Source organism: Lepidochelys kempii, chromosome 3 (genome assembly GCF_965140285.1).
Source record: "Lepidochelys kempii isolate rLepKem1 chromosome 3, rLepKem1.hap1, whole genome shotgun sequence".
Lineage (NCBI taxonomy): Eukaryota > Metazoa > Chordata > Testudines > Cheloniidae > Lepidochelys > Lepidochelys kempii.
Genome location: NC_136382.1, coordinates 77,387,989 through 77,405,986, shown reverse-complemented (window position 1 = coordinate 77,405,986; position 17,998 = coordinate 77,387,989). Strand labels below are relative to the sequence as shown.

General features: G+C 40.5%; 1 protein-coding gene across 4 annotated transcripts in view; it reads left to right on the top strand.

Moving 5' to 3' along the window:
- SIM1 (SIM bHLH transcription factor 1) overlaps positions 1-17,998 on the top strand; it is an 87,032-nt gene that overhangs the window by 36,694 nt on the left and 32,340 nt on the right. For all 4 annotated transcript variants that reach the window (XM_073336862.2, XM_073336856.1, XM_073336858.1 and 1 more), the window contains 2 exons: positions 5,407-5,572; positions 13,421-13,826. In XM_073336862.2, coding sequence (XP_073192963.1) covers positions 5,407-5,572; positions 13,421-13,826 — 572 coding nt within the window. The remainder of the gene's footprint in view (positions 1-5,406; positions 5,573-13,420; positions 13,827-17,998) is intronic.

Sequence of the window (17,998 nt, the reverse complement as noted above, 5' to 3'; positions counted from 1 at the left end):
ACAGTACCACAATAGAGAGGTAAGCCACTGCCACAGATTGGCAAGTACTGATATGACAATTTGCTCCTATCACCGGTGTGGTGTTACTGCTGTTAAGTTAGACTCCCATGCTCTATGGTATAGAGTTATGATGCATCAATACAGATGTGTATCTGGTGGTAAGAGTTGATGAGTTAGAACCTTTTTAACTTTTGTGAGCAAGAGTTTGTTCCAATACTTTTATATGTCTTCTGCATAAATTATTAGGCTATATTCTGTTTTTGACAGAGCACTCATGGACCCCAGAGATGCTTTCATCACCATGGTGAAACACATTCAAATGAGGCAAAAGGAGGGCCAATCATGAAAGAGTCCAGCAAAAGGCTGGGTTTTGAGGATCCACTGAACTCTTTTATTTCATAGGCAATAATTTTTCTGCATGAATCTCCCTTTTCTTATGTCACTGCAGGTTGCAGCACACTGCCTATCTACCATGCCATGGTCTCTTACTTCCCAGTGGTGTGTGTAATCCCCAGCTCCAGCCTTTTTCCTTGCACAGGCTCAGTAATTCAGAGCCTCAGCTGGGGAGTAAGGAGGCTTCCTGTCTCATTCTCAGAGTCCAGTTGCTCCCTCTGGTCAGGGAGAAGGGGAAAAAGGAGCAGGGTCAAAACCCAGCCTAGTCTTACTCGCTATTACCAGCCAGGAGGGGAATGGATCTTTTTCACAGGAGCGTGGAGCATTTTCATCTGTAGCTCTGGTATTTTTCAGAGCTTCCTGAGCTTTGGCATGTGTGATGGGACCAAAATTAGTTGGGGTAATGGGATGGATAATACAACCTGGTTGGGGTGGAGTTTTTCCCCAGTTAGCTCAATATGTGTTTGGTTGATCTTATCAGTGGAGACAGCTCTTCACAACAGTCAATGCTTGGTCTGGTGTCGGGGCTATGCAGTCTGGGCTGACTAGCCAGCTCACTATGCAAAATAACTTGTCTGGCCATGATTCTACAGTGCTAACTGGGGAGGGGTAGAAGGCTGGTTGTGCCTCCGTTATAGTAGTGGAGTTGTCCTGTGGGTGTTTGTGCTGCAGGTGGAGGGAGTCAGAATGTATTTTTGCACTACTGCCATTCTAACTTTGTGCCCGTGTGCTTAATCTGCTGTCGTTCATCTGTGAACCACTGTGATCTTCTTGATCACTGTGGGTGAGTGGCTAGCTTGGGGCCAAGGCATCAATAGTAGTGGAGAAAAGTGACTGTGTATTGTACTAACTCATTGGTGCATTGGCCTTGTATTTGGGTGGCTTGTTCAAATAGGGTGAGTTGGAAATTGAGGAAGCTCTGGAGTTTTTCAGGAGCAGATCCGCTTTGGTTGCTCACTACCCTAGTGGGAGGGAGGGAAAGCTCTGACCTCTGCCTGGATAGATGGTGACCAGACCGGGACAGTGGTATGTTGTTGATATCTTCAGCCTAGCACTGGATACTGGATCTAACATAATGTCTGGCTGCATGTGTAGGTTGGAGACTGACTGGGAGAATCCTATGGTTTTCATATGGGCCATGAGATCAAGTGCTACTGTATCACTGAGACAGTCTATCTGAAGGTTGAGGTAATTGAAGACAAGGCATCTGGGGGATTCCAATGCCATGGAGGGCAGCAGCTCTGTACGTTCGTCCATGAAGATGACAGAGTTTTCAGCTGCAGTTACGTACCTTACTATCAGTCTGATGTTCCTTTTATCGTTTGCCTCACAGATCATATGGATTCAATCAGATGTTGTTGTGTCTTAGATGAACTGTCTTTTGCATCTGAGATTGGAGGGGAGCAGAACTGCTACTCAATGTCTTGTCTTTTTTCTGTTGCATTCTGAAATCTGTCTTGAGTTGTGATGTAGAGTATCCTGTGGGGATTAGTGGGGTAGGGTTGCAGGTGGCATTGAACCATGTCTTAATGATGTAAGCAGGGCCATGTGCTCCATCCAAAATGAGATGATAGATGGTGACCACTGACTTTGCATTCAGCTGCAGGAGCTTCAGGCTCTTATTTTCTTCTTCGCCTCTGTTTACTGAGGTTACTGACTGAGCAGTTAGCTTTAGGATTTATCCTAGTGTATGGTGTTCTTGTGGGACATCTTCTCAACCCAGTGATAGTGGAGATTAGGGAAGGGATGGGGTATTGCAATTCAAGGTCATTTTAAGGTGCTGGTGTTACAGTTCCCCAGATCCTGAGGGCCTGGCAGTGTTGTCCTGCATTGTAGCTTGGAAGATTTAAATGTTGGTCCTTAAACAGGCGCAGCTGTCAGAGGATGGTATTGGAGTAGTGGATTGTGATGCAAGTAGTGATGGGGGGCCATTTCATCCCATCTCCTTTTATCTTCTTCTTTGTTATAATGAAGGGGTACTTTGCATTCCTGTGAAGGCTTCTGTTCCAGGGTGGACATGGAGCTAAGAGGGCTAGGTTGTAGTAGGAGGAGTGGATAGCCAACAAAGTTGTATTAGCCATTTAAATCATATAGATACTGGGGGAGCAGAAGACAGAGACACTAAGAAAACAACCCTGGTACTTACTAGTAAAGTTGTGAACATCTTGTCTCCTTAGTTTTGTCCTAATATTAATTTTCCCTGCTGTCTTGTTGCCACTGGAAAGGTGTTCGGTCATAGTTGGAAGTTATGAACATTTTTTGAAGACCACTGATAATACATTGGGATGTTTTAATAATTAAATGTAAAGACTAGCTACAGAATGTTAGCATCCTTCATTTTAATATTGCATTTGACCTTTCATGCAATTGAAGAGAAAATTGGTAGTACTCAACTGTGCAGAAACAGATGCCTTGTGCGTAGAGATAAGCTTGTACCACAACCCTGAATCCAAACACTCCCAAAATTAATGAGGATAAAAACAGAGCTCCAAATTTTGTTTCTGGGCTTTACTTCTCTAATAAGACAAATCAAAATCCTGGATCCAAACACTCTCAATATTTGGGGTATTTGAAACACAGATCCAAATATGGCACAGTTTGGAGACATGAATTCCTCAAAGAAGTAGCTAAGCATTACAAAAAGTTAATTATACACTGTGGAAACATCTGTCTGTTGTAAACGGGAGATACTGTACCCAGCTACTGCTCTAATTACAGTGGCTTATTTATACTGTACGGTATGTTTCTTGTCAGAGAGACAAGGCCTTCAATAGGAAATCTGTTCTACTAACAGGTTTGTTGATTACCTGGTACAAACAAGTTTTAGTCTGGAAACAGATGTATTGACCATAAATTAATTTGTCTGTTCAGCAGGTTTATTTGTGTAGCTATTCAGAGATTCATTATATTTAATCATTTGAATATATGGAAGCTTTCAGTCATTTATCAGGTTTGTCCCTGCAGCCATGGTATTTATTTGAAGGAGTTTCATTGTACTAAGCAGAGAGATGCAGAGGCTGGGGCACAGTTCGTGTATATTTTTAACTGGCATGGCTTACATCAATATATGTATGATTATGGTTCAGGATACGGTAGGTAGAGATTGTTGAATGATTTGTTGTTAATAGTTTTCATTAAGGGCTAGACTGAACCTTTAGATTCAGTTCTGAGTATGAGGCAATGTGCAATTGCATTGCCCCAGAAAAGAATTGTGAGTCACAATTCCTCCCCTGTCCTCCTCTTGCTCTGTTGACTGGCACAAAGGAGAGGCTGAGCCATGGCTCCTCCCACTTCCCTGCTGGTTTGTGGGAGGCAGGATGAGGAATGCAGCTTCTTACTTTCTTCCTTCTCCACAAGACATGATCAGAGTAGGTTCTACGTGATCATGCAGAAAGATGGGGGCTGCTCACTTCCTATTCTCCTCACAGAGTCACACAGATCAAGGGCATAATTCTATCCTAAGAATTTATCCCCGTTTTGGTGAGCAAATCCGATGAAGTGAGCTGTAGCTCACGAAAGCTTATGCTCAAATAAATTGGTTAGTCTCTAAGGTGCCACAAGTACTCCTTTTTCTTTTTTCAGTATGAACTATTGCTGATTTTCTTAGAATGTATTTGTATACACTATTCACTAAAAAGTTGGAGTAAATAACCTTCTGACTTTGTGAACTGGTATTTTTGGCTACTCAGTGATTCGTCATTTAAGTTTTATGGTATTTTTTTTTAATTCTCCCTGATTGTATTATTGAAGATCTTTAAACGGGGGAATAATGAATAGTAAATTTTTGGATGGATATTTTGTGGAAGTTTCACGATTTGCAAACATATTCACAAATATTCATCAATATTCATGATCTCACAAATCACAGCAGTCTGAATTCAGAGATTGCCAAAATAATATTCACAAATCCCTTGATTTACTGTTCTGTCACTGGTAGTTGTATATGTGTCAGTTTTAAAAAAAAAAACAAAATCCACCATCCACACCCCTTTAACTGCATAGCTACAAACTCACTGCCTTGTGATATTTTCAAAAGTCCCCATCATCACTGCTTTGTATTACTGAAGAAAGTGGAGCTCCAAGATGGGGAGAATGCAGTGTATAAGGTAACCATATTTTCAAAATAAAAAAACTGGGACACTTTTTTTTTGTGTAGACATTTTTTAGAGTCATGAAATAGTCATAGGAAAGTCATTTTTTAAATGTTTGCCACCATAGCTACTGCCAGCTTCTACCTAGACCGTGAAATACGCATATTTTTTGGAGTGGAGGATTCCTCTCCCCTCCCTCCCAGTAACATAGTGTTCTGAATGATTTTATCATGAAACATTAAACAAGTGTATTTTAACATTCACTTTGAGCAAAGAAACAGCTTTGACAGTGTGTATGTGCGATCATCCAACTTTGGAGAATCTGTCCCTTTCTTTTATTCTCTGATAACTGCATAGCACAGCGTTTGTTACTTGTCTGCACATCTTTTGAGTAATGCTGTGCGAAAGACAGGAGTTCCGTTTTGTGAAGATTTTTTTGGCTCTGAATCTGAGTGAAACCTGAAATTTTTGAAATGCTCTGTGAAGGAAAATTCCAGAAAAAAAATTCATTTTGGGGTGATTGAAATATTTTGTTTCAAAAATGTCATAACAGTCTGTTTTGACACTGGCAAAACTTTTATCCTGTTTTCCTTCCAAAATGAAATTCTGGGACCAACCAACCAATCTTATGAAGCATTTTGATTTCAAAGGAACCATATATTCCAATGGAATATGGTTATGTCAAAGTTTCTCTGACCAGCTCTACTTCTGAGTCCACTATTTCTCTGTATAATAGAATGAGACATTAGTTTCATTTTTAGGCTTTTCTAATTATACATATTGTAGAGAAAAACTAAAGCTATACAGTTGTCCTGGATGTCCCCACCCCAGATACTAATTGTTTCCATCCCCCATCAAACAGGAAAACGGGTCTGACTAAGATATTGAGTGAGTTTATGTCTTCTACTTCTGCCTTTAATAGGGATACCGAATATAAAGGACTACAACTCTCCCTGGATCAAGTGACAGCAACCAAGCCATCATTCTCATACTCAAATTCAACTCCAACCATAACGGACAATAGAAAGGGAAGCAAATCACGGCTCTCAAGCACAAAGTCAAAATCAAGGACATCACCGTATCCACAGGTAGCTGTCTTTGAACAACATATTTATATTACAAAGCTTTCTTTACTGCATAACTTGATTTTGGCTGACTTTCAAGCAGGAAATTAGAAAGGGCTGAGGAAAGTACTCCTCAATATGAGTAGAGGGTGGCAGAATTGGGTCCTTAGACTATAAGATCTTGAGGGTAGGGATGTGTTGTTAATTGTCTGTAAAATACCATGTACAGTATGGTGCAGCATCAATAAATCATCATCATCAATAATATATGGTGGGGATTTCATAGGTGAGTGACAACTGGAGAGTTGAAAAAGCTCTTGGTGTAGCATTTTTGTTGTTTGGTATCTGGGGACTTTGAGTTGTGCCCATTTGAATGATCCAGTTATGGTATGATCCTATTTTTTCATAAGCTATTTTTCTAGCCCTATAATTATCAGGAGAAGGAAAGGCAGTAGGAAGCACGTGAGTGGAGACTAGTGGTGAAATGTTTGCTAAAAGAAGTGAGTTTCTGGGAAGGGTCAGGATGATGATGCTTGGTGCACTGGAGGAAGAAGGTTCCTCCAGGCACAAAGTTGTGAATGGAAAAAGGAAACACAGGCAGATGGTGTTAGGTTTCAATAGACATTAATTCCCTTTTTTTCATATTCAGGCTTACATTTAAAAAAAATCTCCTGACTATTGTGTGGGGTCAATTTTCCAATGGCTCTCCAAAGACACGTTTGCAAAAATCTGTTCATACAACTCTTTGGCTGCACAGAACCCCATATTTGATCAGGAAGGTATGGTTTGTTGAGCATAGAAACTGTTGTGGCTACCAAATATTGAGCCCAGTCCTGTGGGCCTTACTCAAGTGCCCCAAGTGGAGATACTTGCATGAATACGCGGTGCACAGTCAGATAACTGTGGATGCCTGTAAGGAATCCAGTTGAATATTTGGCTCATAGTGTTACCTCTTATATGATTCCCCTGCAAGACAAATATTTGCAAAACTGGGTTCTTAAAGTGAGGATCTCGAGTTCATATTGTGGTGCTTAAATAAGTGGCCTGTTTTTCAAAAGTTCAAAAGGACCCAGCAGTTTTAACTTACTGCAGTGAGAGCTGCTGGATATCAAGCACTTTTGATAATGGGGATACTTATTTGGGCACCTCAGGGTGAACTCAGATTCCTAACTTTGTGAAGCCAGTTTTGAAAATGGCCATTATAGTTACTGTTACTTCATATTTTGATCACATTACACTTGTGTGTGTTACTCAGGACTTGGTCCAGAAGAGCCTTTCCTCTTGAATGCTCCACAATGAACAGTTCTAATAAAATGTGTTTACAATTTCTCAAAATTGTATCTACAAAATATTCCCAATGAGATATTCAACTGTTTTATCTTTTGGACATCTGAACTCATCCATTGTTTTGCACTGTCCCTTGATAGTGTTCACTACTCTTAGTTTCATCCAAAGGCGCCCCCCTACCCCCCAACTCTCTCTCTCTCTCTCTCTCTTACGTGAGATTAGTATCCATACAGATTCCTCTTCCTTGCCACCAACATTTTTCGTTTGCTAGCACCTTTAGCAACCCTCATGCATTTGGGCCTTAATTTAGTAGTGGTTATTGCCTGAATGGCTAGTCTCCAATTCAATTTACATCCTTATCACCAGTTAAACTGGTAGTAAAACCAGAGGTTTTGTCATATATAAAGCGGCAACAGTGCTGGTTGTCAATTTATTGAAAAACAGTCATACTGTATATTATAGCACCCCGCCACAAGCAATGCTGGCAGCTTGTCTGTACCTCATCCCTTCCAGTCACTGAATAAACTGTTGAAAGACCAACCAAAGCTGTTGTAAAGAACTTGCAGCAGGTGGTATTGCCTGTGCCCATCAGTTTCCAGCCCACATAATCTGTCACTCAGTTGTGGAGAATTGGAGAGTGACTCAAAAGCATGGTTATAAAATGACGGTAAGGGTTTTGGCTCACATACAGAGCCTGTTTTTTTTTTTTTTTGGGGGGGGGGAGATTCTTACTAAAATTAGTGCCATTGGACATGGAGATCCCTTGGGGTTACCCAGCTGTCAGTGGGTTTCTTGATGGTTTTTAAATGTGTGTACTTTTCTTTTTTTTGCCTTGCTTCCTTACTCTTAGAAGAAAAATGGGGAAAAATATGCTTTACTGAGTGATGCCTGAGAATCTACTCCTTTGCCAGCTGTGTACCACTAGGGCAGCTACGTGAGATGGGGACTGTAAGAAAAACAGATTTTAATAAGTCTCAGTTGCATGGTCATTACTTGGGCAGGAGGAGAGGAGCTCGGCTCACTTAACACACTGTTAAAATTTTTCTCAAACCTCACGTTATCGCTGAATAAGGTGGACTAGGGTATTTGCAGAGCAGAATCCTTCTACTAGACTCTCTTTCACTAAAAGTGACTTTGTCGAATTTCAATTCTTGTCAGAATTTGTTTAATTCAAATTGACTATAGCAGAACAGGGACCTGCAAAGCCTGCCTCAGGATGGGAGAAGGGCAGACCAATATTCATTATGTGATTGTGGGGTTTGCTGCTGTCTGAATGCATTGATCAGTACTCTGCTTGTGAAGCCTGATTCAATATAGGAGAAGGGATAAGAGACCGATGGGGTTATTAGAGAAAAGAATGACTGAGTTGGCTAAAGGATGTCCCTTTCCTCCTCCTCTGCCCTATTACTATAAATCTATTTGGGTTCTCCCAAAATCTAGCTCTGGACCTCCATTTATTCTATATTCCAAAGAGCTAACCCTAGGCCTCATTTATTCTGTACACAGGAAATAGCAACAAGATTGGCAAAACATTTTAATTGTGATCGTCTGAACCATTGCTTTGGAGTTTAATCTTCCATTAGTAATGATCATTTAAAGGAAAAGTTGAAAGTTCTCAGCCTCTGATGGAAACATTTTATGGTCAGATTTTGATCAGCCTTTATTGTTTCATCTAAACCTCTTCCTTAGTTCTCTTTGGCGAAGACTATATTCAATAGCTGTTGGGTTTTTAGTAATTATTAGACCATATACTTTTTTTACTGTAGCAATAACACTACCCTATAAGTGCACATTAATTATTGCTAAGTTGCCATGCAATTGATGTTGATGCCAATTTTGCTCTACTTCCACTAAAAAGGAATGGTCGGGATTCATTCTGCAGCCCTTACTCATTCTCACTCAGCCAAATCACCCACTGTTTTAAAGGGCTATGTAAGGACATTTGGATTGGGCCCCTGCTGGACAGCCTCTTATTTGTTTACTGTTTCTTGCTGTAGCCTAAAGCTTTGGCAACTATCAATGTATTCCAAACAGCAAAGCAAAACCCTTTTTTATAGTAAACATAACTCCTGATCTGGTGAAGACTTACCAGCAGTGGGGGTTATTTTAATGGACATGCTGTATTACTTTAATCTAAGCCTTTCACCATCTGTTCTGCCTATAATAGTGAATACAAAAAGAACATATTTTACATTTCAGGGTTACATTAGTAAAAAGTAAGATAAAAGTGATTTAAAAGCATGCATATGTTCTTAGTACAATGCAGCCCGCATCTGTGATGTTTTTTCTCATGGCTAAGACACAAATCAAGAGGAAAAGCTGCTAATGCCGCATCTAGTGAAAGTTTTTCATGGAAAAGAGGACTCCACTCTGAGAGGATTTCACTATATATTTAACAGTTTATAATGATAAAAACCTGAGCAGGCTGCCAGGAAATTAGGTAACTGTAACATCCATCGCATGAACATCTGGCATTGTGTGTGAAGCTGGCTGCTGTTGCTATCTATGGAAAGATGGGGGCTGAGGCCAGAGAGACACTTGTATTCAGTATTATGGCATGAGAGATCAGGTGTGTGTCTGATGGGGGAAAGTGACAAAAATATTGTAGCCTACTACATTTTTATGGCCTCTCTTAAACTAAGCTTTAGATAGCCATGGGAGGATTGATTTCTTCCTCTTTCTATCCCCCAAAATAAAACCCTCCCGAAACTTCTCCTGGGATAAAAGGAGCATCAGTGAGTCCAAAAGATCCCTTGCTGGGTCGATGCAAATCCTCTGATCACTTCTCATCAGGCTGGCACACTGAACTAGTGCTTTGGAAGACAGCTCCAGTGTCTGGAAGTGCCAGGTCAGTCTATCAGGAGCTGGCAGCCCAGCAGGAAGCCGTTGGAGGACTGGAAGTGGTCTGAAATAGATCATTTGAATTCGTAGTTGTTCCTTTTCTGCCAACTATATTTTTAGCTTTGGAAGGTGTGATTGATTTCAGGTGTTGCCTCAGGCCAAAGAAGTCCTTCATCTTGTCCCAACCTTTATCTCCTAATTTGATTAGACAAGCCACATGTCTAAAAAGTACTGCTTGAGAGCAGACACGGAGAAAAATGAGCAAAGCAGCACACTTTCAATTATGCAGGAGCAGTTTCTTTACAGAAAACAATGTTTTCAGTGCTTCTGATTGGCCAGATTGCTATTGAAACCAAATTCAGTTTTCTGTGCCCTTTCATCACTTGGGCTAATTGAGCCTAATTCTAATTTGAGAGGTGCCATTTTCATTTCTGTTTCAGCAGAGCTTGGAGCTGCTGCTTTACAACCCTACTCCAACTACCACTGAGGAAAGTCACCCTTACCCACCTAAGTGATCCCCACCTGTGAACATTATGTTCCCAGAAGACATAAGGGTGGGAAAGCAGCAGTAGAGACAGCCTGACAATGCCAAGTGGAGAAGCTTTAAAAGAAAATGTTTTAGGTTATGTCTGCCTGTGCTGTGGACTGAGGATATGCTGTCATATACAGGCAGGCTTTCTAGACCATGTGGGCCACAAAAACTCATTGTGTTAATTTAATTTGGCCCAGGGCCTAGCAGCTGCACCAGATCAGATCTCAGATAACAACCCTTTACATCAAGTACAAAGTCTTGCTGTTTTTGGTTACATGGCTATATCGCCCATTACCTGGTGCATTTCTCACACATTGGATATGTGCCCTTTGGAATAGTTCCCTGCTCTGTGAGATAAGTGTGTAAGACCTGTTGAATTCACTCTTATTTTTACCTATGTGAAGAAGATCCCCACAGAAGTCAAACAAATTGTCACTGCAACCTAAATATATATATTAGTGACAAAAACTCTTTCCATGTTGGTAGCAATATAGCTGCATAATAGAGCCAGGAGAAAAAAGTACCCATGAAAGCTGAGCAAAATTTGGAATTTTCCTGTGAGAAATTCTAACATTTCAACATTTTGTTGTTATCCCAAATTGGAATGAAAAGTTGAAATTTCAAAAACTTTTTTAGAACTGAAATTCTGAAAAATTGCTATTCGGAAATATTGAAATGTAACATTTTGACATTTTTGATTGAAATTAAACATTCTGATCTGGGAATGTCAAAACACTTCATTTCTAGTCAGTACATCATTAAACTGCATTTTCCCCATTGTGGAGCATTGCCTCATGGGAGTAGTGGTTTGGAAACCTGGTGCCCCTACTGCCCCTTCCTATAGAAAATTTCAGTTTTCCATTGGAAATTCATTTTGACAAAAAATTCCCAACCAGTTTAATGCCAGTTATTTTTCATGTGAAATCTTACTTTTTTTGGGAAAAAAAAACATCTTTTTTTAAAATAAAACACTGAAACCATTCTATTTTTGGTAAAAAATTTCAGTTTTTGAAAACTGCAATCTAAAAACTGAACCAAAAAGCATTTTTTATTTTTAGTGAAAACTTTTACTGGAGCATTTTCATTTTTTTGGTTTCCATTTTTGTGTGGAAAATTTTTTTAAAAAAGTGACCAAAATAAATTTTTGTGTTTTAAAACTTTTGTTTTAGTTGAAAAGCCGTATTTTTGCCAATTAATTTTTTTATGAAAAAATTTCAAAACAAACTCTATGTCCTTGTCACAGAAAAGTTTGAGGATGTTTGTGCTAGGAAGAGCAGAGAAGAGTTTATTTACTAGTTTGGCACACAATGCTACACCAATTAACAAAAATTAACAGCTAACTGAAGTCCATTTATGTGAGCTAAGCTAGAGTAAGATATAATATCATGATATTATACCCCAGCTAAGGGCAGCCAACAAAGGCCGAGAAGCCTATATCCCAGGCTCAGAATGTTGGATGGTTTTCCAGACTGGTTTTAAAGAGACTAATTTGTTGCCTCTTATTCCCTCACCTTCATCTAAAACCCTATATATCTGAAAGGGTCTGGTGTCTCCTAAGACTGAGAGATAAATAGGGTTGTACTGGACTGTTAGTCTTTACTCTACCCCGCATATCTTCTGCCCGTAAGTCTGTATGTAGGTCTTTTTGCATTGAATTTTCTTTTGTGAACAAATAACAAAACATGATTGGCCTATGCAAAGCTGCTATCATTTCTCGGTTAGACTCATATTAGCCTTTTTTGTCAGCAAACAAAGTTCATAACTCAAAATGCTGCAGAAATAAGCAATTAAAAACACACACACAACCCTGCCCCCCTTCCTACCCAAATAGTTCCACTGCTGGAGTTGCACAGATGGTTTAACTTTCCTGAAGTTAAACATATGGTCAGTAGTTTTGATTGGTAAGTGCATTGACCTTGATTCTGTTTGATAATGAAGAGTTTCATAGCAACTCAGTTTAATGAAAGAGATGGTAGCTTATGTTTTTAGGAAAGAGATTTGATTTGTACCAAAAGAAAAGGTTACTGGGTATTTACCGGGAGAGTGAGAGGAGTTGAGAATTACAGGTTCTTTTAAGCATATTGAATAAGAACTAACCCAAACTTTTATCCAGAACCAAACCTAAATTTAATATGTTTTGTAGTTTGAAAAAAATTGGAGATCTTTTTTTCCCTCTTTTTTTTTTCTTTTTAAACTTACAATTTGTGGCATTGATATGCAGTACTAGAGAGATGAGAGTTGCATGTTTGGTCCCATCCCACTCCATGATCTTGGGTATAGCTGATGTAAGAAAATGATCCATATATTTTGATGGCACAAATTAATAGAAATATACATAAGCTATAATAAGCATTACTTTTTCAGAAAAGCATCCAGAAATTCATATGCTTATCCTAAATGTAGCATTACCTTTAATTCTCGCTAAGCACAAGCCTTGCTCCAACTGGCCCCATATATCTTGCTCCTCCTTGACAGGTCCTGATTCTGTCTGCCTTTTGTGCTCTCCTCCCCCACGATTCAGTACTATTCTCAAGTGGGGGTGACCAGATAACCCTCTTCCCCTGTTCTGGTAAATAGTCTCCGCTTCTGGTAAATAGTCTCCAGTAGTTTGTTTCCTTGCTTTCATGCAGGAGGGCAGTGTAACCCTTTGGGGTCCTGCTGATCCACTGCTTTAAAATTTAGGAGCACTCTGGAGCTTTTCTCCACAGTATTTTGAAATCCCTGAGTGCCCCGGAACCTTCCTTTCCATCAGCAGTGGGTGAGAAAGGAAACTCTGAGAAGACCTGCCACCACAGGTGAGAAAGCGAGATATGTGGAAGGGATAGGGATCATGAAATAGGAATTTCAAAACAGGTTCAATTTTGGTTTGGAGATGAGCGCGTGTCCAGGGCGAGAGGTTATTTCAATCCATTTTAAAATTGCTTTTGAATGGAAGAAGGGAGCTGAAGTATTGAACTATTGAACATCAGTGTTGAATTTGGTGAGCTAGACTTTACAAGTCATAAGAGGGCTTTTTAAAGGGGAGAGGGGAATGTTTTCAGACTTTTCTAATGTCTGCCTTGTTGGGTATGGGCTCATCACAGAATGCTGTACAGGAAAAGACTGTGAGATGTGTCCCCATCAGAAGAAGAGCAACCTTTTCCCCCAGTCTAGTTGCTTATGGTGTCTTGTTCTGGTTTAGTTATGCTTCTGCCTTTCCTTTTGTGTTACAGTATTCTGGATTTCACACAGAAAGATCTGAATCTGACCATGAGAGCCAATGGGGTGGAAGTCCACTAACTGATACTGCCTCTCCACAATTAATGGAACCTGCTGAAAGGCCGAGCTCTCAACACCATGACGTCTCCTGTGCCTATAGACAGTACTCAGACCGCAGCTCTCTCTGCTATGGTTTTGCACTTGACCATTCCAGGTTGACCGATGATAGACATTTCCATACTCAGGCCTGTGAAGGAGGCAGGTGTGAGGCTGGTAGATATTTCCTGGGCACACCACAGCCTGGAAGGGATACTTGGTGGGGTTCTCGTTCAGCATTGCCCCTGACAAAAACTTCCCCTGAAAGCAGAGAAGCATATGAAAACAGCATGCCCCACATCACTTCAGTTCACAGAATACATGGTAAGAGATAATTGCTGAAATGATGGTATTGCAGTATAGAGGCAGAATTTCAAAGGACTGACTTGAACATGCCTGACTTGTATACATGTGATTCCTGATGTGTGTGCTCAAGTCAGGGTTCATGTGTATGAACTGGGAGTTGTAAAGGTGCAAGTCTGGGTTTTGATGATCTCGCCTAAATAATAAAATATTCTATTTGTTCCATATTTTTTTAAATGTGAAATTTAGTTAGGAACACATAATAAGTGAAATCATAGCAAACATGTGAAGAAGTGCTCTTAGCATACGTATTTTATTACCTTGAGTGAAGGCTGTGCAAGTTTGGATAGAATAAGAACTAACCCAAACTTTTATCCAGAACCAAACCTAAATTTAATATGTTTTGAAGTTTGAAAAAAATTGGAGATATTTTTTCCCCCTCTTTTTTTTACTTTTTAAAGTTTTGATCCCTTCCACTGGTCCTGTCTTGGACTAGAAGTAAATATGCTGGATAAAAAACCCAAGGAAGAGTTTCTTCCAAGTAATTCCAGCCAGAGTAAAGGCAAGGAGTATTGGAAACTTCAAAAGAAACCCTGATCTTGATTTGATAGAGTCAAGAGGTTTAGATAAAATTCACATAAACACTCAGAATACCAGGTGCTTATCCAAACCAAATTGTACTTCCAAACTTTTTGAGGGTTATCCATCACAACCTACCTTGTGCTGCAGATGTTTCATATACAAATTAGCGAAAAAAAAAAAAAGCCATGAGAAGCATAGAGATAATTATAGACTATTTGTGGCAGTCCATTGTTGCAGTAATTGTGCATATTGAAAAAAGAACTGGATTGCACCACTAGGTATTACCTAAAGAACCCATGATAGCACTTTATATAGGGCCAAATCTTCAGCTTTTGTAAATTGGCATAGCTCCATTGACTTTTAGCATCTGGCATTATAAGTTCAGAAAGAAAAGGTACTGTTTCATTCCAATAAGAAAAAAATTATGCGGAGAGAGAAAATGAAATAGCAGATTCAAGGAAATACAGTCTGAAAGAAAGAGAAGGAAGAATAGAGGCCTCTAATTTGCTTTGGTTAGTACTGTTCTGCGGCTTTCTCTTTGTGATAAGCTATGGCACTTCCTTGTATTCTGCTCCCTAATGCTGACATTCATGAGTTCAGCTAGCTTTTTCTTTCTAATATGAGAACAGAGATGTGTGAGTTGATTTCACAGTAGCTACAGACATATATATATAAAAAATCAATTTCTCATGTTATAATTGTTGGTGATCATGCTCATGGTGAAATGTAAAATATTATTTATGGATATAGTGTAGTTCTTACAGATATGATAAAAATATATTTATCACTTTTTTACCACAGACAATCAAAAAAAGCTGAAAATAGAGCTTGGTTTTGATTTGTTTGTTAGTTTAACTTTTATTCCAGATGCTTCAGATAATTCATAGAATCATAGAATATCAGGGTTGGAAGGGACCTCAGGAGGTCATCTAGTCCAACCCCCTGCTCAAAAGCAGGACCCATCCCCAATTAAATCATCCCAGTCAGGGCTTTGTCAAGCCTGACCTTAAAAACTTCTAAGGAAGGAGATTCCACCACCTCCCTAGGCAACGCATTCCAGTGTTTCACCACCCTCCTAGTGAAAAAGTTTTTCCTAATATCCAACCTAAACCTCCCCCACTGCAACTTGAGACCATTACTCCTTGTCCTGTCCTCTTCCATCACCGAGAATAGTCTAGAACCATCCTCTCTGGAATCACCTCTCAGGTAGTTGAAAGCAGCTATCAAATCCCCCCTCATTCTTCTCTTCCGCAGACTAAACAATCCCAGTTCCCTCAGCCTCTCCTCATAAGTCATGTGTTCCAGACCCCTAATCATTTTTGTTGCCCTTCGCTGGACTCTTTCCAATTTATCCACATCCTTCTTGTAGTGTGGGGCCCAAAACTGGACACAGTACTCCAGATGAGGCCTCACCAATGTCGAATAAGGGGGACGATCACGTCCCTCGATCTGCTCGCTATGCCCCTACTTATACATCCCAAAATGTCATTGGCCTTCTTGGCAACAAGGGCACACTGCTGACTCATATCCAGCTTCTCGTCCACGGTCACCCCTAGGTCCTTTTCCGCAGAACTGCTGCCTAGCCATTTGGTCCCTAGTCTGTAGCTGTGCATTGGGTTCTTCCGTCCTAAGTGCAGGACCCTGCACTTACCCTTATTGAACCTCATCAGATTTCTTTTGGCCCAATCCTCCAATTTGTCTAGGTCCCTCTGTATCCTATCCCTGCCCTCCAGCGTATCTACCACTCCTCCCAGTTTAGTATCATCTGCAAATTTGCTGAGAGTGCAACCCACACCATCCTCCAGATCATTTATGAAGATATTGAGCAAAACCGGCCCCAGGACCGACCCCTGGGGCACTCCACTTGACACCGGCTGCCAACTAGACATGGAGCCAATTCCTCATTGTATGAAGCTCCACAGATCTATTACAGTGGATCTTCAGCCTGCATGTAGCTTTGGGGGCAGAACCAGACCTCTCCGTCACTATCAGGAAGGGAATGCCCCATGTTCTGAAGAACCTACCAGTTTAATTCTGCCTCCACAGTTGCAGACAGGCAGTTCCAAACCACACTACTACAGAGCATCAGTCTTTCCCCAAACAACCCCCCTTTGAACTGACTGGACTTAAAACATTTGAACTTTGCTTCCAGAGCTGCTTCTTTGGGTAAGAATGTGATTTTTCTCTTCTCTCTTTCTGAGGTGTACTTGAGTGGTGACAGTGCATTGTCACCCATAACAAGCTAATAATGGTGGTCAAAGCAAGAAGGGGAAAGCAAAATTAATGTGCCTTCTACACTTCTCCCCTCTTTTTGTGGGCAGGCTCCTCAGTAATGGTTCATTCCAGGCAGGAGTCACCTAGGCCTCTTGTGCCAGGGCAGGCCATGCTGGAGAAATAGCAAGTGGCAACTCCACATCTACTCCACAAAGATCAGCATCAGAAGATCAGAGCACGGAAGGAGTCAAGGAAAGATACTTCCAAACTACTGGAATCAACCTCTTGTATCTCCTCAGAAAAGACTACACAATATTTCTCATCTGGATCTAAACTGGAACCATACATCCCTCTTCATGAAGCCCTGGAGGATGTCACTAAGGAGAAATGGGTGTCTCCTCCAAAGCCAAGAAAGGTTAAAACAAACAAGACAAAAGGTTCTAAAAAGTACCTTTGTCTACATAAAACGTGGTGTTTCTCCCCCAAATGAACTCAGCTCTTTTCTTTCTTGTAAAGGACACAGCGATCCCCACAAAGGGGGATTTTCTTCCAAGGGTTCTGTGGACTGGACAGTTGATTCATGCCTTAGAAGAAATTATGAGGCCAGTTTGGCCAACCTTGAGGGCTTCAACTGCCTCCAAATATTTTGCCTGCGATGTTTTAGCATCTCATTCTCCTCAAGACCAACGAAACTTGTGGTCTAGGGCCCTTTGTCTGAAAAATCTTCTTGGTGACAGAATTGGTTTTAGATGCATCACTTGATGCACTACATTTCTCAGCAAGAACAATAGGTTACAATACAATGTTCTGCTTCTGGTTTCCCTTGTAGAAAGCACAAGTGCAAGAGAACATCTCTCATGTGTTTCAAAATACTCTCTCAGAATGCATTTTGGAGAACTGACAAACTCCCGGGGTGGGGTGGGGTGGGGGAGTAGAGTATTTGGAGAAGACAAAAGAACATTAGCCTTTGGCAGGCAGTAAAGAAGAGAGAAAAAGCCACATTTCAAATATTAAAAAGCCTTTCTTTGTACAACTAGAGGGAAAACCAGTACAGTAGAGAGAGAAAGAACAGATTGGAGGAAGTTGTAGTTTATCAGACAATATCCAGCCTCCTTAATATCATATCCTTTCCAGTGTGCAGAACAATGGCCACTGTTCATATTGGATAAACATGTCCTGGACCTCTCCAGAAGAGATACTCAGAATTTCATAAGAGACCTAGACACCGATTCATTTTCTACTCTAACTCAACCTTTCCAGGAAAGAAATGGGAGAGGAAAAAGCTATTTACACCTTCTCCGTATAGATAAGGGGCTATAGAATCAGTCTCCTCTTACGAGGAGGGCAAAGACCTATGCTCCATCCTGTTCAAAAAGAGTTATAAAGAGATTGGGCAG